Genomic DNA, 25,999 nt, shown 5'->3' on the forward strand with positions numbered 1-25,999 from the left:
TGGCAGACACAAGTCAAGTAATGTGACAAGTCGAGTGATGAGCAAGATTATGAGAACTACAATGAGGCCAACCAGAGCTTGGAACAACCCGCCGCGGTGGCTCAGTGGCTAAGGCGTTATGCTGCTGAGCACGAGGTCGTGGGTTCGATTCCCAGCCGCGGCGGCCGCTTTTCTGATGGAGGCGAAAAGCAAAAATGCCTGTGTGTACAAGATTTCGGCGCACGTTAAAGATCCCCAGGTGGTCAAAATTCCTCCGGAGCCCTCCACTACGGCGCACCTCATCGCCTGTGTTGCGTCAGCGCGTTATTAAATCCTACAATCAATCAATCAGAGCTTGGAAGGGGCGAGTTGGTCTTTAACTGCAATCAATTCTGGCCCCAAGCTGGCATAGATGGAAAAGCTAAACACAGGACGATTGAAGCGAAACAAAGCAGGGGGGGGACCCCAGGGATGAAATTTATAGTTTGCATTAATTTCAAAAGAATCCTCCTGGAGCTAGCTGTAGCATCACACATTGAAATCATTGCAACTAAGCTGCATAGCTACAGTGCTTCCGTTCAGTTCCAACCCGGCACAGCGGTCACATTTTGACCCACTTATCAGTTGTTTCTGAACCAGACGCAAACTCTGAAATCTGCCACAGACTGTGAAGATAAAGGCTCTATTTCAAGCCTTGCTGCTCGCAACCCACTACGACTCGTCTTTCGGTGCTAGGTTAGGTTATCGCTTGACGGTCCGCCACTACGGTGAGCCAGCCACTGCCAGCCCATCCCAGCCTCCCCGCTCACCCGTAGTGCTGGGACACCTGGTGCAGCAGGTCGAGGGCCTTGGGGGGCGGCGGAGCCACGGGCGGCCCAGGGGCCTGCTGGGGCACCTCGGGGGGAGGCACGTGGAAGCGCAGGTAGGGGGAGGCCCCGTACGGTGGCGGCAGGCCTCGGTACACCGACTCGAAGGCCATGTGCGGTGAGAAGTGCGACGGCAGGTAGCCCGGGTGCAGGTAGGCGTAGTTGGCCGGCGGAGGGGGCCCCGTCGTTTCCATGGTCGGCTTCTGGCCCGCTGGCTCCTTCTCCTTGTGCTCCTTGGGCGTGCGGGCAGACTTGTGCTGCACCACACTCTTGGGAGGGTGCACCACCTCCTTGGGCACCATTTCCGTGGGGGCTGGGGGAGTCGGTGCCGCCTGCTCGGGGGACAGGTAGAGGAAGCGCCGCTCGTAGAGCGAGTCGTAGGGGCTGAACTTGGGCTCCGGCTTGGCTTCCTCCTTGCACTCCAGCTGGTCCTTAGTGAGTGCAGGGGGAGGCTCGGGGGTCGCCCGGCGGGGGTTGAGGGACGGCCTGCTGGCGGGGGGGCAGGCCTTCTCGGGGGGCGGGGCCTTGTCGGCAGCTGATTCCTTGCCGGACACCGGTGCTCCCTTGTCCTCCTTGAAAGGGGGCTCCACCAAGTGCACATGGTAGGGGTCGTACGGGAACCCAGGGGCTCCCTGCACGAAGGGACTCGCGCCACACAGGGAGTACGGGGGAAACTGGGGAAAGTCCGGCTCCGGTTTTTTTGCATCCTGGGGTCGGGAAACATCCTTGGCCACCTTGTCCCGACTGCCGGCTTCCTTTTTGGGGTCTTCCTCGACCGAAGACCCTGGCCCAGCTATGGACACAGGCTTTCCCTCGGGTGCCTGCACCCCGGGAAGCAGGTATGGGGGCTGCCCAAAGTACGGGTACACACCATAGAGTTCTGAAGATGCACGCGGGGGCTCCTTGTCCTTTGCCGCTTCGAGCAAAGGTGCAGCATCGTCGGAGATGTCAGAGTAGGCTGGACTCTGGACGCTCTCTTCCAGGTGGGGAGGAGCCTGCTCCTGAGGCGGACCAGAGTCCGCGAGGGAGGGTGGGGCCCCCTCGGGGCCAGCCTCATCCGGCAGGACCACCGAGCCGCCGCTGCCTTCCAGCTTCCGGCTCTTGCTCTTCTTGTGAAGCCGCTTGTGGGGCCGGTTGGGGTCGGACTGCAGGGGAGGCGTCTCCGCGATCACCGAAAGTGTCTTTGCGGGACTGGGAGGGGCCACGCTCGCAAGCGGGGACTCGGGGGAGCACGGGGGAGCGGGACCACACACAACAGAGGGGCGGGGGGGAGTGGAAGAGCGGGGCATACTGGCCGGCACAAAGGAGAACACCTGTGACGTGGGGATGCTGACAGTGACAGACACAGGGGGACTGGGAGCCATGGGGGGAGCAGGGGAGGGTGTCGTTGTAGCCGGTGCCGGTGCTGCTGCTGCTGTGGGTGCTGCTGTGGGTGCTGCTGCCGCTGCCGATGTGGGTGCTGCTGCTGCTGCCACTGCTGCTGGTCCTGCCGCAACCATTGCTGCTGCTGCCGCCGGTGCAGTGGCTGTTGCTGGCGGGGGTTGTTGTTCGGCTGCTGCCATGACTGCAGAGGGGGCGGCCGCCATATCTGCCTCCGCCACGGAGGGGGCCGAGGACGACTCGGGGCTAGGGGGCCGGCTGCCAGCCTCGTCCCCACCGTCCGAGAGGTCCTCGTCCGCACCCTTGGCATCCTCACCGCCGCCGCATCCGTGGGCGTGGCTCTGGTGGTAGCGCAGGCCGTTGATGTGCTTGTACTTCTTGCCGCAGTTGGGCTCCGGGCAGAGGATGAGCGCGGGCGAGCAGGGGGCCTCGGGGGTGCTGCGCGCCCGCGCCCGCTTCTTGCTGTCCGACGGAGGGCTGAGCTCGAGCTCGGGGGGCCTGTTACGGCGGCGGCTTTCATTCTTGGCCGGGCTGCAGGGCACGGCAAATCGGCGGCCCTTCCCGTTGCGGAGCTTTCCCTGGACAGGAGCTGCGCGGGCCGATGCTTCGGCGTCACCCCGAGCCCGCTTGGGGCGCCCCCCCTTGGGGAGGCCGCCCTTAGCGTCCAAGTCGCTAGTGGGAGACTCACAAAACCTCGGAGGGGCCCAGTCGTGCCGGGTGCAGTCCAGCAGAGTGCCCACGTAGGTCTTTCCACGCCACGTCACGTTCACCACGAGCACGCCTGTGTGCGGGTGGGTGGGGGTGGTGGGAGGTGGGGAGACGGCACGTCAATCGCTCAAAGGAAAGCCCAGTTCGCGAAAGTACAGTTCCTGAGGACCTGAAACACGTTCTCTGGGCATGCCCTCGCTACGAACTTGAGTGTACTACGGCAAAGCTTTCTCTGGGCCTGCCCGCATCCACCCAGATCTCTTCGAGTCACCTCCTTGGGCCCTGGCTTACAACCGACATGGCAAGTCGCACAACAAAAGTGCTCTTAACGTTCCTCTGGAGCACTGGACTTGTGAGTGAGCTATGAACTCTCAGACAAATGACTATATCGCCTGATTGTGTGTGTGCTTTTTGTGTGCATCTGTGTGTTTGAGTATTCATGTGTAAGTGAGAGTTTTTATATATTTTCATCACACCTTCACCCCATTTGGTGTAGCAAGTCTGGCACTTAGCCTGGCTGACCTCACTTGCCCATTAAAGATGTTTCTCTCTCCCCCAGTGCCCTGCCAGATGACAAAGCCTGACCTTCACCACCACTGAGCAACAGAAGTCATGCCAGTGCCACAAGCAAGGCATACGAGTGTGTCTTGTAGCATACAGAAACATTTGCTTTGGCAGATGACCTAAACAACAACACACACACAAAACCTAATATCAGCCCTTATAGTTTATGTTTTATGATGCCTTCATAAAAAGAAGAACAGGAAGTTTCAGACACCTTGGTACTGGTAAATGAAGAACTTAATGTTCCAGTCAGCTTGCACGATTTCCCAGCACGGCGGTGGCTAACCTAGTGCACCAGTAATCTCAGAGTTCTGCCACTAGTTGTCATACATAAGCATGGACAGTGAAAACGGGCACTAGCCGTTGCGCTCGCTTGCACGAGTCTTCTGATGGAACCCAAGAGTATGCGAAATGTTGGAGCAACATCAAAACTGAAACAAATCTTACTATCAGTCGTAGAACCTGCTTAACATTAATAAAATTAAAGACCTAAAGTTCGTGCCTTTTTGAAACACGTGCGCTCAGCAAGAGTTCCAGCATACATTTATTTTACATTTACACATACCCACTTTCATGCTTGTTTCATGAGGAAACAGCTTAGACAAGCTCCACCAGTTACGTTTCCCTATACACCATTGGTGATATCACAAATCGTAGTACAAGAACGCACGTGGGGCACAGCGATACCCATTTTCACACTTTTGGTATTTTCTGAATTAATAAGCAACTGCTGATGATGTGAGTGGCATATTTTCATTCACAGCAGTGTAATCTACCAATAGGGGCAATTTGTTTCAGCCCTTAACTGTCCTTCTGATAAGACACTGCAAGTGGCATAACTGCCTTCACTGATGCAGGCCAACTTCCTTTCACACGTCCCCTTGCCCTCCATCGACTACGTCTTTGCAGGAGGCTGACGATATGTCTGAATTCCAGGCTATGGTGGCAGCTGGATGCAGAAGGTTATTTAACATGACGTTAAACCAACGTGTAGGGATTTTTAAGGAATTTTTTATTTAGGCTCAAAAGTCACTTCCGAGCCGCACCAAGCTTACCAATTTTCAGTGATACATGGGTCCTTTTTCAGACGAACACATTCCCTAATTCCACTAAACTCCAACCAATCCACCCTTCATTATACCCTTCCCCAGAGTGTCCTGCATGCAGCACCCTTGTGACCCTTCCGCACATCTTCTCAGATGACTTATATGGCCCCTTTCCCCTAATTTCCTGAGGGGGCGCTAGGGAGCCCAGACCCAGAGTTGCAAACCTCCTTAGTCAGCAATGCCGCCAGTGCCACCTCTCAACACAAACCGGCGGCCATAACCACCTGCCGAAAAAGAGTGTTCTCTCTCTTTCCCTCTTCCCTGACGCTAAGGAAAGGGGACCGAGTGAGTGAGTGTGTGATTTATTGGTACAGAAAGTGGAAAAGAAGTGGACCGGGGATACTTTGAGCTCAAAAGGGGACTAGGCTTGCTGGGGAGACACGTCACGACCGCCCAGGCGCGGCGGCAGTGCCGACGGGCTCACCGCCTTCGGTCTCCTGCCAGACGATGCCCTCGAGCGTGACGCTGGTGCCAGGCTCGCAGGGGCCCAAGCAGTCGGGCTCAGTGATGGTGCCCACCGACGTGCACAGCACCCCACTGTCCCTCCGCTCAACACTGGTGCTCGCCACCACCACCTTTGCAGGACTGCCGGGGCACTCCACCTGCGGGCGGCAGGCAAGGGGTCACTGAGGAGACGGGGGGCAGGCCACCTCGACGAGAAACGACGCAGCACCGTGCACTGCCCTTCTCCACAGCCCAAAGGAGATGCACCACCAGACGGAAGTGGGAACACTCACATTTCTCCTGCGTTTAACGCGCTGTGCGGCAACTTTACTCTCGGTGCAGGGGACCGGCTGACTGTGCGGGTAGTACGCCGCACTTAGGGCGAGCTCTGCTCAGAACGAGTCAACTGTGCATGTGCGCTTGGCGCGTGCGACACTTACAGCTGACCTCTGACAAACAAATGAGAGACACATGGGTGAATTAAAACAAGACACATGGTGCATAAATTGTCCAAGAGCCTTTGTGAACTAACAGTGAACCTTAAAAGAAACAAATGTAATAAAAATAAAAACAAGCTTGTCCTCTACAGTTCCCCATAGCATATACATCAAAGCGACGTAAAAGCAATGGGCTAGCCACTTTAACAGATTTTAATGAGCCTTACCACATCTACAGCAGTTTTCAGTTGCCCCCCCCCCCCCCCCCCTCTTGAGAATTTGCTTTCTTGCCAGCTTGCATAAAAAATGCAGTGGGAATATGTTTTTATCTTGGCATGGTTGCTGATGCCATAGACAATCGCAGTAACTTAATATCCCGCCACAGTATGCACGGAAGCGCCAAAAACACATTCTAACAGAAAGAAATCTTAACAGTAGCTGGAGAAGTGAGCGCGAATGCCGTGGCTTACAATTTAAAATTGGCACGCTTGCGGAGCGCCCCCTGCTGTACACAAAACAAACCCAAACGCTGTGGTGTGCAAACAAAGCACCAAACGTACTCCGCACTCCTTCCCTGCTCTGTTCTGTTCCGGCCAGCGGTATGCAGCAGTGGAGGGCTCCGGATTAATTTTGACCACTTTGGGATCTTTAACGTGCGCCAAAAACTCGCACACACAGGCGTTTTTGCTTTTTGCCTCCATCAGAAAAGCGGCTGCCGCGGCCGGGAATCGGACCCGTGACCTTGTGCTCAGCAGCACAATGCCTTCCACTGAGTTACTGCGGCGGGCGTCATTTACAAGATCCCACTGGATTGCAGTCGTTATTACATCGGCCAAACAGGCCGATGTATAACCGAAGGGCTTGGTAACCGAAAGCCCAGGAGTAGGCAAGGGGAAAAGCGTAACAGCGATATGTACATCACTACTTTTCTTTGAGGGTCCGAGGCCTTGAAGACGTCTTCAAAGGCAGTTTAGCCCACCACATTTACAACTGCTTAGCCAGCTTTCCTCCCAGTTCAATTAAAATATTAGGGCCGCGGTGCCAAGCTGAGGGTTTGAAACTGCCCAGTGGTGGGGGCAGTGAAGGTAAAAAAGTTTCAGCAAAACCAAGTTTCTCAAATTTGCTATTTTTGAAGAGTATATATTTTTAACAGAGAGCTTAAATAAAAATTTTATTCCCATCACTGTTAAAATTTGAATGTTTTCTCTTAAATACAACCAATGCTGCTCCAATCAGCTTGCTAGTCACCCAAAAGTTTCGCTGATGCAGCGCTACGGAGCTCGGCTTGAGCCAAGGCTCCCCTCGTCAAGAACCTTGCCAGCTGACTTTTTGCAAGAATTATGCTGCAACCAGTTCATTGCGGCCAAAATACACAGCTCTAATCCGCTTGGCCTTGCAGCCACGGCTGCTTCATCACAATTTTATCCTGTGCCTCTCTTTCTTCCTCCAGATAAGGTGCATCTCAATTACAGTAAATTGGGAGTATGCCATGAGGAGCGCTAACGCCTCTATGGTACAGTGGCAGCACATGATGAGGACCCTGCAATGTGCAAGGCAATTATCAGCTTGCACCTACTTCGAAAATACCAGCAACCTCTCAGCAGTGGAGAAAAAAGCCCCTGCCACCCAACATCGCCCAGACAGGCCAGAAGGCTGCTGACTTCTCGACCAATCCCCGACCGTGCACGCACCTTCACAGCTCGCTTGCCGGTGTCGGCAGCCTCCTCCGCTGCTGCCTGGGTGGCCGCCGCGGTGGGCATGCTGCTGCCGTCTTCGGGGGGCGATGACGGCACTCCGTTGGCAGCCTGCTCCGAGGTGGCAGCAGGGGGCGTGGCAGCGGGGGGTGCCTGGGGCAGGGGAACGGGCAGGGGAGGGGGGGACAAAGAAGGGGGCGGCAGGGGAGGAGGGGCAGGCAGGGACGGCAGGGGGGGCGCCCCCAGGGAGCACTGGAGCCGCGGGGGCGAGGCCCCGTTCTCGATGCGCTTCTTCTTGTGGGACCCGCTGCGGCTGCTGCTCTTGGACGACGACGATGACGACGACGACACGGACGATGACGACGAGTGCTTGGTGCTGCTCGGCAGTGGTGCCAGAGGCGGTGGGGAGGCACCGGAGTCTTGCGCCTTGACTATCTCGTGCTTGGCCAGGTTCTTGCGCTTTATCTTCATCTTCAGACCCTTGTCCACGGTTGCCTGCGGGCAGGGACGGACAAGGCAACGTGCAGGCCATCACCACCACCCGAAAAACACGGCGCTCCACCAGGCGGCGGGCAGACAGGGCAGTTTTAATACGAATCAAATCTGAAGCAAACTGAGAAAAAAAACCTGTTCTATTTTTACAGTTATTTACGTACACTATTGTTGAAGTCTGTTTACACTTGTGCAGAGTGGGTGTACATGGTCGCATACTAAACAAACCGAAAGCCATCAAAAACATGCGTGCATGATAAGGACGGTACAGCACAAAAAACAACCAAACAAAATGCTAGGACGATGCTTTAAAAAAAGAAAAAACAAGATACTAGGTGACAGTCACTGGTCAATCAATGCTTAAAAATTGTTGATGCTGGTCACTTCAACTACAAACTACCTAGTTTAATATGGTTTAGGGCTGAACAAGGTGTGTTCAGAAAGTATCGAAATTTGGTAAGAAGAACTGCATTTATTCAACTAGAGGTGCAAAATCCTAATAGCCTCCGAAGTACTGTACTTACCCGATTCTAACGCACAGTTTTTTCCGGAAAAATAGGTCGAAAAATCGCATGCGCGTTAGAATCGGATACGAAACCGAAATTGCCGCAACAGTGCAAATTTCGTCCCACCCATCGCCACCGCCATCTCAAGATGGCACCAAAGCTTTTAGCAACAATTTTTCGGACGCAGGAAGCAATGGCGCCTGGGCTTTTCTATTGGCATTCACACAAATCGTCAAATCGTTCCACTTGCGCGCTTGATAACAGCAATGGCAGCAGTGGCTCTCTCGCGTTCAAAACGAGCGGTCGGCTGAAGCGTGCACCTCTGGAGAAGCTCGCGGGATGGGCGTGCGAGGCGTGGGCCACGATCCCATCGACCATGGTTAAACGTTCGTTCAGAAGTGTGGCATCACGAACGCGCTTGACGGCATCGAGTACGAGATGTTGTGGTCAGCGGAGAGCGACGAGGAGTGAGATGAGTGAGATTACTTCAGGAAATTAATCGCCCGTTTCTCTTGCATTCGTTTTTTTGCTCACAAAGTTCCGTGTGCGTTACAATCGGAGGCGCAAGTTTTTTCGTTTTTTTTGCCAGGAAAATCGGGTGCGCGTTAGAATCGGGGGCGCGTTAGAACCGGGTAATTACGGTAGTCTCTTTGGGAATGTGCACACTTCTCCCAGCATTCCCACCATAGCTGGAAACACTCCTGGAATGTGTCTTTTGGAATGAAGATCTGCCGAGCCATCAAATTACACATGATTGCTCGCTCCTTTAGACTAAAATTTAGTTCCTTTTAGCAATATTTCCATAGCCGAAAGTCGCATGGAGCCATGCCAAGGGATCCTGGGGCCTGAGGAAGCACAGCAATGTTGTGTTTGGCGAAGAAAACTTCATTGTCCAGCCTGCCCTGTGTGACTTCTGGATGGAAGTGCTTCTGCTCCATTGCAAGCAGTTTTGGTATAGACTTTGTTGTCGCTTTCTTCACGCCCAAATACTCGTTCAAAATGTGCCGACACGATGCTTACACACAAGTTTTTGAATTGTGATATGGCAGTCTTCCGTGACCAAAGTCCACCCTTGCTGAAATACCGCCACAATCTGCCTTGCTGACGGCCTGCTCGAACACGGTTCATAGTCCAGTAATGTGCGGCCATTTTTTGAAGCAGTCATACCACTCTTGTATTCGATAGTTCCTCGCAGAATTGGCCCCTATACCTTTTTGAATCCCGAAAGTGATTTACACTTCGGTATCGTCAAGATTTCCACAAAATTTGACGCCATATCGCTAATCTGCCACTTCACAGCTTGCCAAAATCTGACGAGCGCTCATTCCCCACTCACAGGCCGACTGCCAGTCACAGACACTTTTACCAGGTAGGAAATAATTCCAGCATGCACAAGAATTTTCCCCTCTCCACCGAATAAAAATGCATTCATTCACACGGGAAAGAAGGCGGCTCAATACAAGCGTGCTTTGCGAGTGCCCACAATTGCACTGCCCACAATTGCACCTACCTGGTGCTCGACGGGCGGGGAGGCCGCGGCCGTGGCGGCGGAGGAGGCCATGGGGTGGTCGTTGCTCTTCTCTATGTCGGCGTCCAGGTCGATGATGAGGTCCCCGATGCCCAGCTCCCACTCGTTGTAGTCGTCATCGAAGCCGCCCGCGGGGGGAGCCGCCCCACTCAAGGCCCCCGGCTGCTGCTGCTGCTGCGGCTGGGCCCCAGGCTGCTGGCCGCCATCCACCGCCGACGCACAGCAGGCCCCCGGGGGAGGGTCTTTCATTGGGCGCCACCGGCGAGCCCCAGCATCCCGCCTCTGCGTGAGGCGAAGGGAGTGAGGGGGAATCACCACTACAAGCGCTCCTCACACGACTGGGAGGAAAGCGCCGCGACTGTCCAATTCCCGAGCATGTCCCCTTATCATCATCATCATCATCATCATTTACCTTTTGCGACTCCTTTCCAAAAACATACCCATGTTCACACCGCAAAGCAAGGATGGCAGTCAGGGGAGACATAATTTTCTACTTGCCTAATAGCTACTCTTGTAATTAGCGTCCTCAAATAGCTCGTGTAGGCCTTGGGACATGTTCCTAACTCACATTTTGAAATCAAAGGCTACAACGCATTCACTAGATCCCCTCTATATTCGCCGAACTGCACTAGTCTTGGGGATACATGCGAGTCTCGCATTCTGCTGGTCCATAGTTCAAATCCCACCCAGACCTAAAGTGCCAAACGTGCCTATTTAAGTTCACTTAGGCCGAGTGCACTCGGTCTCCCCAAATGACACTTTGGCTGCCCGCTGCTAAACGACGAAATAAAGTGCCCTTGGCCGTGATGTCAGTGACGATAACTGGCGTAAATATTCCACAAAATTACTTGAGATTGCACCTCTTTGTCTTGTGAGAAACAATGGTGAACACTTCATTGTGTTTGCATTGCTCAACACTGCATCGGCGTCTCTCACGAGTCTACATAAAACGCCGTTATATTTTCATTGTTATTCGCTGTGCAGCCAATCACAGCAGCATTATCGTTGAGGGAAAATTATCAGAGAGCATGAATTATAGCCGAAAAGACGAAACGGGAACACGACCACAGAGCCACAACAAACCACCTACGCAAACGCTGGAGAGAACACTGTCCTGAAAGCAAAACTCCACCAGGCAGCGCTGACACGTCGTTGGGCGAGGAAATATTTTCTTCTTTTTCATCGCTGCTTCTCTTTTTGCAAAAATAAATCAGCAATATGTCCATAATTAACTTTTAACATAACATAGCCATCTGAGCGCTCATTCTTTTATGTACCTTTTCCCAATTTTTAGGCCCCCTGCGCCAACAACTCACTCGGCGAGCCGGCCTGGGTAAGGTGTGTTTCGGGGATACACTCGGCTTAAAGTGCATTTGGTGTTAAGTGTCATTCGCATTTGTTGTTTAGCTGAGCCCGAATGACATTTAAGCCGAGTTCACTCCATTGAAGTGCACTTAAATAGGCACGTTTGGCAGGGGTATTACCCCACCCTCTATGCAACTAAATTACCCTGTTCTTTAATTCTTTGAATAATGTGTCGTACTATGCGTCGTTCATGTGCCAGAGATGCTGGATTTTCAACCCTCCAGGTTAACTAATACATTTGCATCAATAAGCTATACTTCCACGAGCTGTACCTAACTCCCAAAACGAACTGACACAAAAACGACTGCTTGGGTATATAGGCGACCATGGACTGTCGCAACATTTCATTTAAAAACAAAAAATTACACAGAAACGATAATGCAGTCAGCACATGGTGATTTTGCCACAAAAAGCACTAACTCTCAATAAATTTACAGGCAAGGAACGAATTCACATTTCACGCTTTAACCAAACCACTACCAAGCCTAAATTTATACAAGGGTAAACTACCGAAAGTGCTGCGTGTTTTCATTTCCAAACACAGCTTCATAGGCACAGCTTTCCTCGTAGGCTTGTCTCATCACTTGCCACGACCTTTGAACAAAAACTTGACATTAACGTTACAACGAAAAAAGAAAAAGCTTCGCAAACGTCTTGATGGCAGCCAAACAGGCACTGCGCTATTGGGCCTTCATAACGATTTCTGTAGCAGGATTTACCAACCATGCAACACAATGTCCACTCGAAAATGACAAAACAGCATCCGGCATATTCGTGTCAAATAAAATACTTCAGTTATAAAATGAGTACTAACATCACTCTCACGCGATATAGCATAAAGCAGATGTGGTTAAAATTAGGCCCAACACAGATGCTGCCTGTTGCCAGTTGCATAGAATCTGTTTATGTTGAGTCATGGCAAGAAAATCATGAAATTTCCCCCTCCCCCCTTGTATAACACCAATGTGGCTTTTGGCAGATAACAGGAAAGTTATTTGAAGTAGAGTACTTGCCCAGCTCCTTTAGCAATAAAAATACTAACTACAGTAGTTGCTACAAGGACAAGGTCCAAAATTTAATAAAAGCTGTCTGGCTCCCTGTGTAGTTGCCACAGGGTCCATTCACACAAACAGCAATTTATTCAACGAAATCTCTGGTTATCGTTATAATAAACAATTTATTTCCTAAAAATTTTAGAAAATCCAAAGTACTATTTTTAAAATTCTTGGAGAAAAAATTCCAATAATCATTTAAGAAAGCCTAAGGTAGCATTTTCAGAATGGTTGGAGGAAGAAATTCTGCGTTAAGAATAGGCTTTTTTTGCACCAGCAAACATTACTAGACTAGCCCTGTGCAAATGGGCCCCATTTGGCGATTACAACCAAACCTACTGAACAAGCCTCGCATACAAAAGAAGGTTGTCATAATCACATTTGGGCATGCAATTACTCATTCATAAGCTTCATGAGCAGTCCTTCTTGAGCATTGCAAATAGCTGAACGTAAATGGAATGTTTATGCAGGTTTTCCGCAGCGAACATATCATATTTTGCCCATTTTTCACCACCTTGATTCTGCTAGCCCTGCACGAAATTGTCGGCAACTGCACGCCAGGAAAGCTCCCTACACCAAACACGGATTATCCCAGTCGATTTCTCACTGCAATTTTGCAAACAAATATCAGAGTAAACGTTCCCTGATAATGATGTTTCAGATTTTTAATAAATGAACACAGCCTGCTTCCCTTGGCAATGACAGTTATTCACTGCTGCAAGAGGAGAAAGTACAGATGACGTAAAACGTTGAGGGAGTTCCACAAAGCACAATAACATATACCCAGAACAAGACTCCTGTCTTGAGAACTCTGTGCTCATATAAAAGTGAATGATGACATCATGCGAAGTGCAAAAAAGAAGTTGGCTGAGTCACACAAATTGCATCCATAGAAAAAGAATGTGTCCTGCAAAACAGACACAGAGGGAAAATATGCAAATAATAGCCTGTGACTGATGACAGCGAACTGAAAGCACTTATTTCCCCTGCATTGCATCCTCACAGAGCATACATGAGACAGTTGCCCGCTGCCTTCTTTGCCATTCTTAGCATTGAAGGGACAGCGAGTGTGGAGGCAAAAAACTGCTGAAAAATGCTGTGTGGCACAGGGATTTCACGACTTTTAATTCCGCTAGTAGGTGGATATGTTGAAGTGACAGCAAGTGAAAATAGCCACTTTGAGGCTGGTCATGTGGCTAAACAAGTCTCTCTATGCCTAAAGTCATTGGCACAGCTTCACTCATTGAACTTTTCAAGTAGCTTCGGTAGCTTTTTCAAGTAGCTTTTTAATTACTGTAAATGCAGCCCCAAGTGAGACATTCCGCTAACTTGGACAAGCCAAGAGGCGATCCGAACAAGACAATCACTACATGAGCACCTGGCCTGCCGGCAAAACTAACACCAAAACAAGCCACTCGCAGCATATCCCAGTAGTTAAGGCAGAGCTTATGGCAGTCGCGAAGGGACCGCTTGTGGGTGTGATTTACAGCGAGGAATTTATGACGCCAATGCGAGACTAGTAGCAGAGTCCTTCAATGCTTTTCAAAAGCATTGAAGGACTCTGCTAGTAGTTAAACACTGCCACACCAACTGCCTTAAATGTCTATAAAGCTAGACACACTCAATTTTTCTTTTAAAAGATTTCAGCAATATCACATTTTGATAACAAAAGGCCTTCTCCCACTGCACTTGAAGTAACCCTCCTCATCAATGTATGGCAAAAACAGTGTCTCCGAGACCCGTCACAGCAATTGCATGCAGCCCAATTAATAATTGTAAGTTTTTTTAACGTTTCAACATTGTAAACACGGAAGACAAGCAGGAAGCTGAAGACTTTTACAAGTAGGAAGCCCGGCGAAGATGAAAACAAATGATATCCCAGGAGATCCTGACCAACCTACTGTGACAACAGAGTGCGGGGTTTGCTGACCTGGCTAGCTTGAGTGTAACAAGCAGAAGAGAGCTAAACGAAACTGATTTACTTCACAAGACAAACAAGGTGAGAGGTATGCGCATGACCTTCCTGGAAAATTGTTCATTTTGATCGCAGGTCGACCTTAGCTGGTCTAGTTCACATTTAAATTACTCAAAGTTCACAACACTGCTAAAAATGCATCAAGACCGTCCACATTACAAGCATCTATTAGGAATAGTAAAAAAACTAATTCTGGAGAAACTGAAGCAAGCATAGATTACTAGAAGATTAGCTCCTCTAGTCAGAACTGGGAAGTCCCTGGACAGCTAGCTACTGACTTCAACGATGTCTGGAGGCCCCGAGTACCTACAGCACTCAACCACAACCAGAGCATATTTTTCTTATTTACCTTTGCAGTTGCACATTGCCGCTTTCCTTCCTACATGCAACCACTGCTCCTGATCCCCCCGCTGCCAACAAGAACTTGCAGAGCTGATCCCGCAGCAGTACCAAGTGTGCCCATCAATCAACTTCCGCCATGCCAGCTCCCCGTCTCAGTGCTTGCACGTGCGCATGTGCGTACACGCCTGTGCACGCATTGGCGTCATAAATTCCTCGCTTTAAATCACACCCACAAGCTGTCTCTTCGCGACTGCCGTAAGCTCTGCCCTAAATGCTGCTTTTGAAATGCCAGGAATCGCACACACACACAAAGAAGATCCTATTTCTTTGCTGTTTCAAATGTTTACCTCCACGCATTAACAACAGACGTTCGCAGCACGTTTCTCAGCCCCGGCAGCTTTAGCAAGGCTTCTATTTCAAGATACTGGTGTCTGATATTAACACTTCTTCGGTAATTACCGGTTGCACCTAAACAAGGGGATAATGGTGCTAATCAATCAATCAATCAATCCTCCATGGATACGTGCCAAGAAGTCAAATGGTGCATAGCCTACACGACAAGGAAGAAGAAGAGGTCGCTCGGTGGCGGGCTAAGAGGAGCAAATTTTTGCTCCCTGCTTCATCTGCACCACCCTCTCTATCCGTTATACTTGCTTTCTACTTTTCTTGCAATATTTTTAACCTTTTTTTTTTTGCCTGTTTATACTCTCCTCACTTTTATTTCTCTAGGGGCCAACGCATTCCAATATCTAAATATTTTTTTTCATTTTTCCCCCAGAACGTATGTAGTTCCCACGCTAAAGCCCCCATTTCCTGGCCAATCCCCCTGAGTGAGTAAGAGCCATCTGAACGGTACCACCACCACCAAATTTCCACACTCCCAGCTGCTGCTGCTGCTGCTCTGCCGTAATTATTTGTAAACAGATCCTACCCGTACACAGCCTGTACATATCCCATCATCAACTGCCATGCAATCCCATCAACCTTCAGTTTGTTCACGCCCAGACGGTATAGGTTCAACGTGCACGGAATCTGCTAAATTTAGTCCTGCAGACTTGCCTGTGTGTTGCCACAGCAGCAAATTGTGCGGGTAGGAGGATTGCACAACAAAAACAACTGTGCAATGCACCTCTCAAGGAAAAAAAAAAAAAGAATGCATGTAAATCAAGCGAAAGAAACTTGGAACATGGGCTACGTGTTTTGGGCCATCTGGTAAGGCAATGAGGCAATGTTTCACAACTCACTTCAGCGTCACTCAGTTTGCTCTCAGTTTGATGAGTGGCACGTAAATGGACAACCAAAAGCAAAGAGCGAATTGTAAAGACTGATGTGCTGACTCAACCAGGGTACCTCACTAGGCAACAAAAGCTCTCTTATAAACAAGAAAATATGCCAACGTTGACAGATTTTCACAAAACCCAGATCATTTTTCCATCATAATGCGACCCTTGGCGTCGGAGACTGTGAAAGTGGATTGGCGGAGAGCTAATGCAAAAGACGGCAGTAAAGAACATTCACGCAGGCACCGCAAACAAGCAAGTAATGAACCTGAAAACCTGAAAGCTTTTTATAGGTAGCCCGCATGAATTTGCCCAAAATTGACTGTAGCAGTGCTCCTAATTTGCGATGTCTTAAAAGACAAATAAAAGAAAGAAAAACGAAAGAGCTTCCCGCTTTGTTCATTTTGACACACAAAGTGCCTTTCGTCACCAAACAAGTGCAAGACAGCTCTGGGCAGCCTGCTATTTGTATTTGAACAAAAACTTGATTGGCACTTCATGCCCCCACTGGCAAATGTGAACAAAGATCAAATTATATAACAATGTCCAGTGGCTAAGACGCAATTAAATCAAACAAGGGCTACAGCAATGGTTACTACGATAATTGTAAGCCTGGCCAAGTGATGCACTGCCGACTGTGCTTTATAATCACCACTATGTGATTACCCACTAACCAAGCAAGGACCTCAACCCTGACCCCTGTGTGTGACATGAAGCCTCGCATACATTAACGCCAGTAGTCCAGCAAAGCATTCTTATTAAAAACAATAAAAGTGAAATATGGAAAGAAAGCAGACAGACAAAACACTGTGTAAGTACCTTCTCATCATCATGGGCATAATGAATGCTCAACACAATAATCAGTAAACCCAATAAATCTGAAAAACCCAATAAAATAAAAGTAAACCCAAGTAAAATCAGTAAACCCAATAAAATAAAATAAAGTAAATCCAATAAAAAATTGTCAGTAAAAAAAAAAGTGGATTCAGTTTAGTCACATATTTTGCGCCTTTCCCTGGACAGTTTTCTTCAGTTTTGCCCCAAAGTAAAACAACAATGCTTTTCCCCACTTTTTTTTCTTATTTTCTGAGCACACAATACAAAAACATACGCTTCGATAAACATGTTTACAACTACTGCTCTGTGGCAACATCATAAAGCAGCCCTGTGAAAGCATAATAAGTTCAGTCTAGTGGGTGGGTCTATGAGAAGGTCAATCGTGCTACAACAAAACACAAATTTAGAACAGTTTAGCCCTCAAGAAATATAAAACATGATTCACAATTTGTCACCGCATTTCCTGCGGCACAAGACTGCCGCATAAAAGAAAAAAGGATTTCTCAGTTTTGTATCTTCTGATTGAGTAAGCACTTCATTTGCTTTTATGTTATACACAGTATTATTCAAGTACAAAAGGGGGAAAATTTGGTTTTCCACAACTGTCATCTGTGACTAAGTGGGCTTTAAAGTGAATTTTATTCCCCTTTTTATTTATCAAACATTTTCCTAACACATCATTTTCTTTTTCAGAAGAGTAGCCGATATAAATCAAATTTGCAAAGCTGACGTATCTTACATGAATGGCGGATGACCTGTAATGCTTCTACCAAAGAAATCAACGAAGAAAAAAAGTCATTTGCCAATTAAAGATATTTTGCAAAGGCATTGTTAAGCTGGAAATTTTTACACATATGTTCAAGTTCTTTTCAAACAAACAAAAACCTTGCCAGAAATACCACAATATTATTAGTAGTCCACTCATGACATATATCCTAAACTTCGATGCGAAGCTTTTGTATTCATATTGTATGGCCTAACTTTAAAACAGAGTTTTGAAGTGTGAAATATTTTGTTAGTGATGACAAAATATTGAGTATTCTTTTGCAAGCAATACAGTCTACAATCTGACAAACATAAACAAGAAACATTACAACCTAGAAAAGGATAAATGCAATATCCTTTCAACTAAACCTACAGACAAAATATGCAACAAGCAATCAGTAAGGCAAAGGCCCCAATGCTAAAGGTCTCTGCAAAAACAAGAAAATGCCACGACATTTGTGAACACTAAAGGTGTAGTGTTTACCCCCGTTGGTCTACAAAAAAAAAATCCCAACTCCGCCAAACTTGCAACATTAAAACGTCTAGATTTTCCCAAGCCATAAGCAGACATGACGAAACTTTTTGTAGAAGCGAGCCAGAGTCTTTAGGAAAACCAGTTTAGTTTATGTAAACTAAAATGAGCACAGATGAGAAGAAGTGCTGAATAGTCTGGTTTAAGCTTTATGAGGGCCAAGAGCTCAGTCGGTCGGTCATGGGAAGTGGTGGCCATCATCTACTACACCAGGGTGGCCAGGTACAACTAATGTAAAAGTTCAAGCTGAATTCCAAGGTCCTCATTCCTGACTCATGAAGCAGCACTCAACCGCCTCAAAGCTTACTGCCTTTTCATGGCACAGGTTTGGCTTACAATCAAAAGTGCACACTGTCCTTTGTTTTTTTTCTTCTCAGTCACACAACATACTTAACATTACAGAGAGGGACCATAAAACTAGTATATTGAAATATAAAAGCAACTTGCTGAGGAAATGCGTTGCAGCCATATTCAACAAAGCAAAACATATAATTATACATAAAAAAGAAATTGGTAGTTCACCACCACAAGGGGTAAGTAAAAAAAAAATGTCAAGTGGTGATGTTCTGGCTATACTTAGCAGCCACTACTGACACCTTTTGCATGCTATGCTTTTGTTGTGATCTTGGAGATACAGCACTCGTTTTCTCTGCCTTTCCTTTTTCTTTTCGACAACAATTCGGAATGTGAAACATTTTCCATGGTTTCTCACTGAGGCGGCCAGACAGTAAAGACAAAATCAAGCAAAACAGAATGACGTATCTCATGCGTGGATGGAGCACCTCCGAAAGAAAACTCCCAGATGTTCACGAACGATAAAAGCACACCATCAATCTTAGGTCGTCCTTTTTGATCCAACCTTTTAACACAGATTGCTTATCCTTGCTTTCCTACGAGCCTTGCACCTTGGCAAACAAAGGAACAAGCTCGTAACGACGCACAAGCTTTGCTGCTCCATTAGACACCACATAAAGCCTATTTCTGCTCCAATAAGAAGCGAAACTATCCCCCCTACATGAGTCACTGTCCAGGAAACGTTGTTGCACAGCTAAGCTACATTCAAGTGCAGAAAAAATGCACCACAAATTTAAACAAGCAATGAAATTCAATAAGTTTCATTTCATTGCATTCGTTAGTTTGATGTTAAACACATGCTTCATTAACCTCTCCCTCCGGCTCATGAGCTATGAGACAGACCCAATGAAAAGCCTACCTAAGTGCCTGTAATGAGAAGGCTTCCGATCTGGCCTCTATGCCCCACATCCACATACCAACATTCTCTGTTTTCATGAAACAGTCTCGAGCAAATTTACGAACAACAAGAATGGAAGTTGAGAACACTTCGCCTTCGCAGGGCAGCCCAGCCACTGATGTGCGAGCATTTAGCATAATTCAGTAGTCGCAAAACAAACCGTTCTTTTTCTCTTTGCCTTTGCCAAGGCACATGCTATAGTTCCCAGGCCGCTCAGGGAACAGGAATTAGCCGCATATAGCACTCTCCTGGTTTTTAAACTTGTGTGCTCACCCATGCAACTTCTAAATTTTTTTTGCAAGAAGCTCGTGCACAACATATGGTCTTAATATTGGCTGTAGATAGCAGAAAAATTTTTGTACATTGAGCATCGAAAGAAAGCAGAGCTGGCTGCATGAAGTTGTAAATACCTGACTCAACTCCACACTTGTTCCATACTTTTCTCTTTTTTATCAAGTGCCATTATCATAGTCCACTCCACTCACACTGACTGCATAACACAGACCAACTGTGCATTGGCTCAGTAAAAAATAATTATTTTCTTTTCTTTCTTGATTATCATTTCATCCTCCTCAAAGTGACTTACTTGATGCAAGAAGACAGATTTGTTTTGTCATAAAAAAAATGACAGAAGATAGACAAACTTCGTATGTAAGCCCGCGTTTTAACTCAGGTGTAGTAGTCATGGACAAATGAAATGCAAGCACGAAAATACGAACCAGAACATGAAAAATTAAAAAATGCTGTTCGTTGAGGTCCAGTAATGGCGTGCTACTGGTATATTTGGAAAGGCACATTTCCCAATTTTGTTTTTTCGTGTCCGCGCAACAACGCACTCTCACGACTTTCCATTTCATTTGCAAAGCCCGTGGTTATCCCGCGACGAGTTTATTACAAAAGAAATATATAAAAAATATGAGAAGCCTAGCTAGGTAGTCGAGCAAAACTGAGCTGCGAAAACTGCCTCCTGCCCCATAGGCCGGAACCCCTACGACAATGAGGAAAACAAACAGTGCTGCACCGTCGGTGAAAAACAAGGCGAAGACGAGAGTAAACAGTTAAGAGGAAACGCTGAAGGCAAGTTAAAATGGATCCTCCGCACTGCGTGCGGTGCAAGCCGCCGCCGAGCCCCCCTCCCCGAGGAACGCAGGCGAGCCCAGCGAGCGGAGACGCCGAACCGCCCGTATCGCTGCCGCTGCTCTCCCAGTTTTCGCAAGACGCGGTGGCTTCCGATCACGCCCGCCGCCACAATTTTAACAAGACGAGATAAAACGTTGCCGGCAATCAATGCACGAAACAAAGCCGAGCGCTGGTTCATTTTCATCACCTCCTCTAGCTAACACCGCGCAGCAGGCAGGGGGTAGCCCACGGCCCATTCGAAAGACGATCAACCGTGACAAGCAAACAAAACAAAAACAGTCAAAACTTTGAAGGGCCTTGGCTCAGTGGCACCGGCGCGGCAGCTATCTCGGGAGGCGAGAGATCGAATTGAATCGAACCCATGCGCCTGCGCTTCGTTTTCCACGGGCTCGCAGCGAACATCGCGGTGATCCTGCAAGAAAGCTTCGCGAAGTCGGCCGCAAAATGGTACTCGTGCTCGTGACAAAGACTCCGCAGTGCACGGACAAAGAGGAGAAATTAACGTTCAGACATCTAAGGGAGAGCGCAGCCCGTGTTTTTGATCCACACGGAAGCTCCCAATGACGCTGGGGACGTTTTTAATTGACCTTAATGCGAATTCGCCTCATCGGAGAAAGTAAAACAAACACAACGCTCGTGCTGGGTAAGAGAAAAGGCTTGACAGACAGCTCGCCCTCGGCGGGGGATCGGGCACATCGCGAGGACCTCGATCAAACTACACTTCGGGCAGGTAGCTAGGCCCCAAAGGCTGGTAGAGCAAGGTACTCACGCAAGCACTAGCGGCGTTTGCAAGAGAAGAATCCAAGCCAGTGCATCCTAAAGAGTCGTTTTTTTCAGCAGCCAGAATACACAACAAAACGATCTTGGCCCGCCATTTTGAACGGCAACGTCGGTGACCGTAGGTCCGCCTGGCGTCGGAATGCTCAAGCTTCTATTCGGGAAAAAGCTGCCCGCGGCCCGCCGCAGGACTCCCGCGCCCGGAAATCCCGTCCGCTTGACAGCCTCTACCGCGAAATAAACTAATCGAACGCGTAGAATAAGGAAACGCAGAGAAAGTGAACGAGTCGACAAAGATTTTGCTCTGACGTAACGGGGTTCTTTTATCGGTGGTAATTTTTTTTTCCTTGGCGAGTGTCCATGCAGGCTTCAGTTGAGCGGTTTTCTTGCTCCAGATGAGCGGGTGGGGTCTTGCGTCAGAGCAATCGGGAAGGAGGAGTCCATTGCGCCAAAGCGGTGGCCAGGTGAGCAGGCTGTTACTTGAACTTGAAGACTCCGACGGCGACTCCGGAGATGGAGACGAAACCTCCGCGATTCATCTCGCACGTGCCCGTGATGCCGAAGTCCTTGCCGACGACGCAAAACCAGGTGGGACCGTACTTGGTCTCGAAGTTCGTCTTGATGGTGGTTGCGATGTCGGCCCAGTCCTTGGACTCCTTCATGGCCTTGGTGGCCACGTCACGGAGTTCGTTGATCATCTCCTGGGGCAGGTCCCCGTAGTGGACCTCGACGTCCATGGGGGCGTCGGCACCCGCCGGGCCCGCAGCGGAAGCAGGAGCAGTCGCCGCAGCCATGTCTCCTCAAGTCGTCGGGAACGGCTTTCGTCTCAGGCCCGAGTCCCGAACGCTTCAAGAGCGGCGTCCCACAGCTAGCGCAGCTCGTGGCCCGTGACAGCGAACCCCGCGTGGCGAATGCTCGGAGCGTGCGCTTCGTTTTCTTCAAACGCGTGCGGCACCACTGAGCACCACGGATCGCCAATCCCCCCAAAATTGGGGCTTGTCATTTTCACCAGAACTCCCTTCCCCCACCCCGGAGCAGTGGGAGTGCGGGCTGACCAGCTCTCAGCTCGGGACTCAGGAACGCCTGACCTCCCGGGCTAGAGCAGCAGCAGTCGCTCGCGGCTTTCTGAACTGAGAAGAGGCCACCCACCTTCTTTTTTTTTTTTTTTGTCGGCTCAAATAAAAACGTTTTTTTCCTCCTCCTCCAACTACGTATTCACGGCTACACCATCTCTCCACAAATATCATATGACCAGGTATTCAAGATGAATTCAAATCTTCGCATATTGAGAGACAGTGGTTCGGTGCGACGTTTATTGCAGAAACCCAGACGCTAAAATGGCCAGCACACCATGATGGTGATTATGTGCAAGAGTGATTGATTGATTGATAAATCTTTATTTGCGAGCCTGAGGCGCAGATGTTAGGGCGCCCGCCTGGTGGAGAAGATGAGGAAGTGCAGGCATAAGAGGTAGTGCTGATGATTATGTACAGGTGAAGACAAAGCGCTAGTAATCTGTCCATAGTCCACTCGCTGGTCACCACTTGCAAAATAGTAAACAATGCTCACAATATCCGGAAAATTTAATTGGCTCTACTTAACTGGAAAGTGGGGGATGGAGGGAGGACGTAGAATAGGTTCAATGTTGGTTGGTTGGTTGGTTGGATGGAACCAAGAAAGCCCTGGCGCATACCCACTCAAGGGGATTGGCCAAGTCGAATTGGGATATCATTTTGGAAAAAAGTTCAGAATTAAAACTAAGTAAAAATTCCTTTCCCATGAGTACCACAAAGAATAGCTTTTAGTCTTACCACATAAAATAAAATACACCAAACAAAAAAATTGGCTAACTATTACGACACCTCCTAATGCGAAATTTGAGCGCAGCGCGAACTGCAGAGTCTTCTCGGCGACGGCGCATAGCTGCTGCCAACGTTTTTAGATTAGGTTGCTGCCACGGTATAGATTAGGTTGCTGCCATAGCTGCTGCCACGGCTGCTGCTTCGGAGAAGCGCACTTGAGGATTCTGGCGTCGGCGGCGCTGATCTTCTGCTAGGGCAGCATTTCGTCAGTTTCATGAAGCGATCGCGACATCAGCGAACGCACGACGGCGCGCTCTACTTAGGCGTTACCTCGTAACGCGTCGTCGCCGCGGAGCATGTTTCGCAAGGCGGTCTCGTAATACTACCCTCCCCTCCCACACACACACACACACACTTTCCCCATACTTTCCTCCTCCGCTTTCCTGCTCTCTATATGCCGTCTATCTTCGGTGTCTCTTCGTTCGCTCGGTCACAACGAGGCCGACGGCGATGCGAAACCACCTGAGTGGGCGCTTATGAGCTGCGCTCTAAAATTAAGATGACATGAATATCGCAAGAAATTCCCATTTGTGCATGTGCAACAACAAAGGGATGTGGCTGCAACAAACAAACAATTTAATTGCAAAACTGCGTCAGTTTCATTACTAGATAACCAGATTTTATCAACAGGGCTAACGTACGATAATCATCAAGAAACATTACTGTAGTTATTTTTGTAACACAGCACTAATTTTTTTTGCTATTTTTACTGGAAGTTTCGTAGTGCCAGGCCTTGCCAAACACCGGAAATAAAAAGAAAGCGAGAACGGTTATTTTCTTTCAATTTACACTTTCGAGTGCAAGGCTGAGAGTATATGCACACGCGTTCGCGACCTCTCAATGTTGTTCCTCCGTACCGTTCGCTAGCTCTTTTAAAACAGCATACAGGTCTGATCTTGCCCACTTGCGAACCCACAAGATCAACGCATATATACGGACGCATACATTAACAGCACCGAGGTGAAATTCTTTCGTCCGAGAGCGCGCGCGGACAAAAACGCGACGAAGCTCGATGGCCGGCTAGCGCGGTCCTTTTAATTAGGCCTAAGAGACTCATGGAAAGTAAAAGTAGTAAAAGCTCCAGCGAAAGAGTCTCTAGGAACAATAGTGAATAAGCAAAAGAAAAAAATAAGAGAGACGAGCTTGTGAAGCGGCTATGGGGACGATCAATATCAACGCGCAGTCCACCTCTCCTAAAAAAAGAAGCCACTCTTCGCGGGCAGTGTGATCACTTTCTGCGTCTCCCTGGGCGCTATCATATACACGAAGTATCCCGTCTGACCAAGCAGAAGACACTCGATCCACACGTGAGTTATTACAACGGATACGAGCTTCACCGCAGCTTTTTCGCGCAATATCGGTGTTCGAGCGAAAGAGCGCTGCGTCCAAGAGGCCCGCTACTACAACCTCGACCAACGAACGAATCAAACCGCGGCTTCTGCCGCGAGCGCTTTACTGCAGTGGCGCCAAGCAGCAGCGGCAGCTAGCAGCAGCGCTAGCAGACGACGCAGACTGCGCCACTGCGCTGCGCTCCAGACTGCGCGTCTGGTTCCCCTTCGCTCCTCCTTGCTCCGCCCTCTCTCGCTACATTTCCTCTTGGCGCTTTTTTCCCCCTTGTTCTTCCGGTTTCGTTTTTGTCTCGTTTTGCTCCTCCCCAGGCAGGCCCCCTAAAACCAGCGCTTGTTCGAATAAACGTTTAATCTCTCTCTCTTCCATTTTATTTTGCCTTAGCTCTTCCTTTCCCCTCTTTTTTTTTCTTCAGCGGTCGCTCATCCATCGAGCTTTCCGTGTGCCGTTCTGTCCCGCGTGCCCCTCACTGTTGTTGATGTTGTTGTGGCGACTTTTATTGGTTAGGACGGCCCTGAGCCAGAGGGGGAGAGGAGGGTGGTATGGGACGTTGAAGACAGTGGTTGCCTTGGAGCGAGTATGGTTTCGCGGATACTTGCAAGCAATACTCTAGGAGGCGAAGAAAATGCTTTTGACAGGTGGATCTGGTGCAGGAGTGCTGTACAGCTTTTAATGAGAAAATTAGCGATGAGTGTTATCCTACTGGTATAGAGTAGTAGTAGTAGTAGTAGTAGTAGTAGTAGTAGTAGTAGTAGTAGTAGTAGTAGTAGTAGTAAAATAAGTTTGTTGATCCAGTGACGTGGGAGTCTACAGAGTATGTGGGTCGATAGGGACATTAAATCGAGAGAGGGTGGAGAAACGCTGAGAACGTCGATTGAATGAGCGTGGTGGTGGTGGGCATAGAGTTTGGTGGTGGGTGGTGGTGGCCCATGAAGGTGGCGCATACCCACTAGGTGGATTGGCCTAGAAGAATTGGTTTTGTTGGTGGAAATCAATTAGAATAAAGAAAATAGGGGAGCTTAAGTAAATATTTCGTCTATATGTTAAAGAGAAATAAAAGAAAGTTGTCCTCAGTCGGCCTGCTAAATCCTCGGTATTTTTCCGCGGCATCTCGTTGATTGGCCATTCTAGAACAAAAATTCAGGTATCATCACCAGAAATGTGACATTATCTCTGTTTTTTTTTATGTGCTCACGATAAAAACGCTCAATTAAAGACGTATGCGGTCCTTGGCCCCTTGTTCAAACTAAGAAGATGAAGAAGAAGAAGAAAAAGCACTGAATGGGGCCCCGGGAATTCTATTTGGAAGGCTCATGTTGACATTGAGAGCCGCGTTAAACTAGCCCGTAGCCTAAAACACGTAGCCGCACTTGTTACTCTGGATACAACAAAGGCCTATGACAGCGTCGAGTATACTACCTTACTGTCACATCTAGAGAGTAGCGAAATTCCACTATACGTTCAGTCCTGGATTGGTGCGTTTTTAACTGGAAGGACGTTCTTTTGTTCGAAAGATGGCATATCATCTTCGCAATATCAGCAGTTTCGTGCACGTGGGGTCCCTCAGGGGTCAGTCCTTTCTCCGGTTCTTTTTAATATTCTTGTCAGATCAATTCCGATTATGGATGGTATATCAACTTACGTTTATGCTGACGATATTGCTTTTTACTCATCGGACAGAGACATTCATGACTTGTGTCAACGATTACAAAGCTATCTGGTTGCCCTAGATAATTGGCTTAGCAGGCTACATTTATCGCAAAATGTGG

At 48.6% G+C, this 25,999-nt stretch overlaps 2 protein-coding genes across 5 annotated transcripts in view; both read right to left on the minus strand.

Annotated features, from left to right (window-relative positions):
• The window catches only part of LOC144170278 (uncharacterized), a 36,857-nt gene extending 15,688 nt beyond the window's left edge, over nucleotides 1-21,169 (minus strand). Inside the window, exons 1-6 of one of the 4 annotated variants that reach the window (XM_077699968.1) lie at nucleotides 21,014-21,169; nucleotides 9,687-9,986; nucleotides 7,176-7,673; nucleotides 5,028-5,205; nucleotides 2,914-3,006; nucleotides 789-2,814 (exon numbers count right to left, since the gene is read on the minus strand). In XM_077699968.1, coding sequence (XP_077556094.1) covers nucleotides 789-2,814; nucleotides 2,914-3,006; nucleotides 5,028-5,205; nucleotides 7,176-7,673; nucleotides 9,687-9,953 — 3,062 coding nt within the window. In that variant the 5' untranslated portion in view covers nucleotides 9,954-9,986; nucleotides 21,014-21,169. Of the gene's footprint in view, nucleotides 1-788; nucleotides 3,007-5,027; nucleotides 5,206-7,175; nucleotides 7,674-9,686; nucleotides 9,987-14,445; nucleotides 14,569-21,013 lie in introns of those variants that run through there. The other 3 variants (XM_077699967.1, XM_077699969.1, XM_077699966.1) reach the window with 3 other exon arrangements.
• Nucleotides 21,170-21,267: 98 nt separating this feature from the next.
• Nucleotides 21,268-22,030, minus strand: LOC144170279 (dynein light chain LC6, flagellar outer arm-like). Its single transcript, XM_077699970.1, has one exon. It carries the CDS (start codon nucleotides 21,813-21,815, stop codon nucleotides 21,498-21,500), a length of 318 nt encoding a protein of 105 aa, XP_077556096.1. The 5' UTR covers nucleotides 21,816-22,030; the 3' UTR covers nucleotides 21,268-21,497.
• Between the last annotated feature and the right edge of the window lie 3,969 nt (nucleotides 22,031-25,999).

Source organism: Haemaphysalis longicornis, unplaced genomic scaffold, assembly GCF_048455015.1.
Source record: "Haemaphysalis longicornis isolate Haplotype H1 unplaced genomic scaffold, Haemaphysalis longicornis Haplotype H1 scaffold_2, whole genome shotgun sequence".
Taxonomy (NCBI): domain Eukaryota; kingdom Metazoa; phylum Arthropoda; class Arachnida; order Ixodida; family Ixodidae; genus Haemaphysalis; species Haemaphysalis longicornis.

Coding starts and splice junctions, on each gene's coding strand:
- LOC144170279 (XM_077699970.1), bottom strand. CDS start 21,815: ATGGCTGCGGCGACTGCTCCTGCTTCCGCTGCGGGCCCGGCGGGTGCC.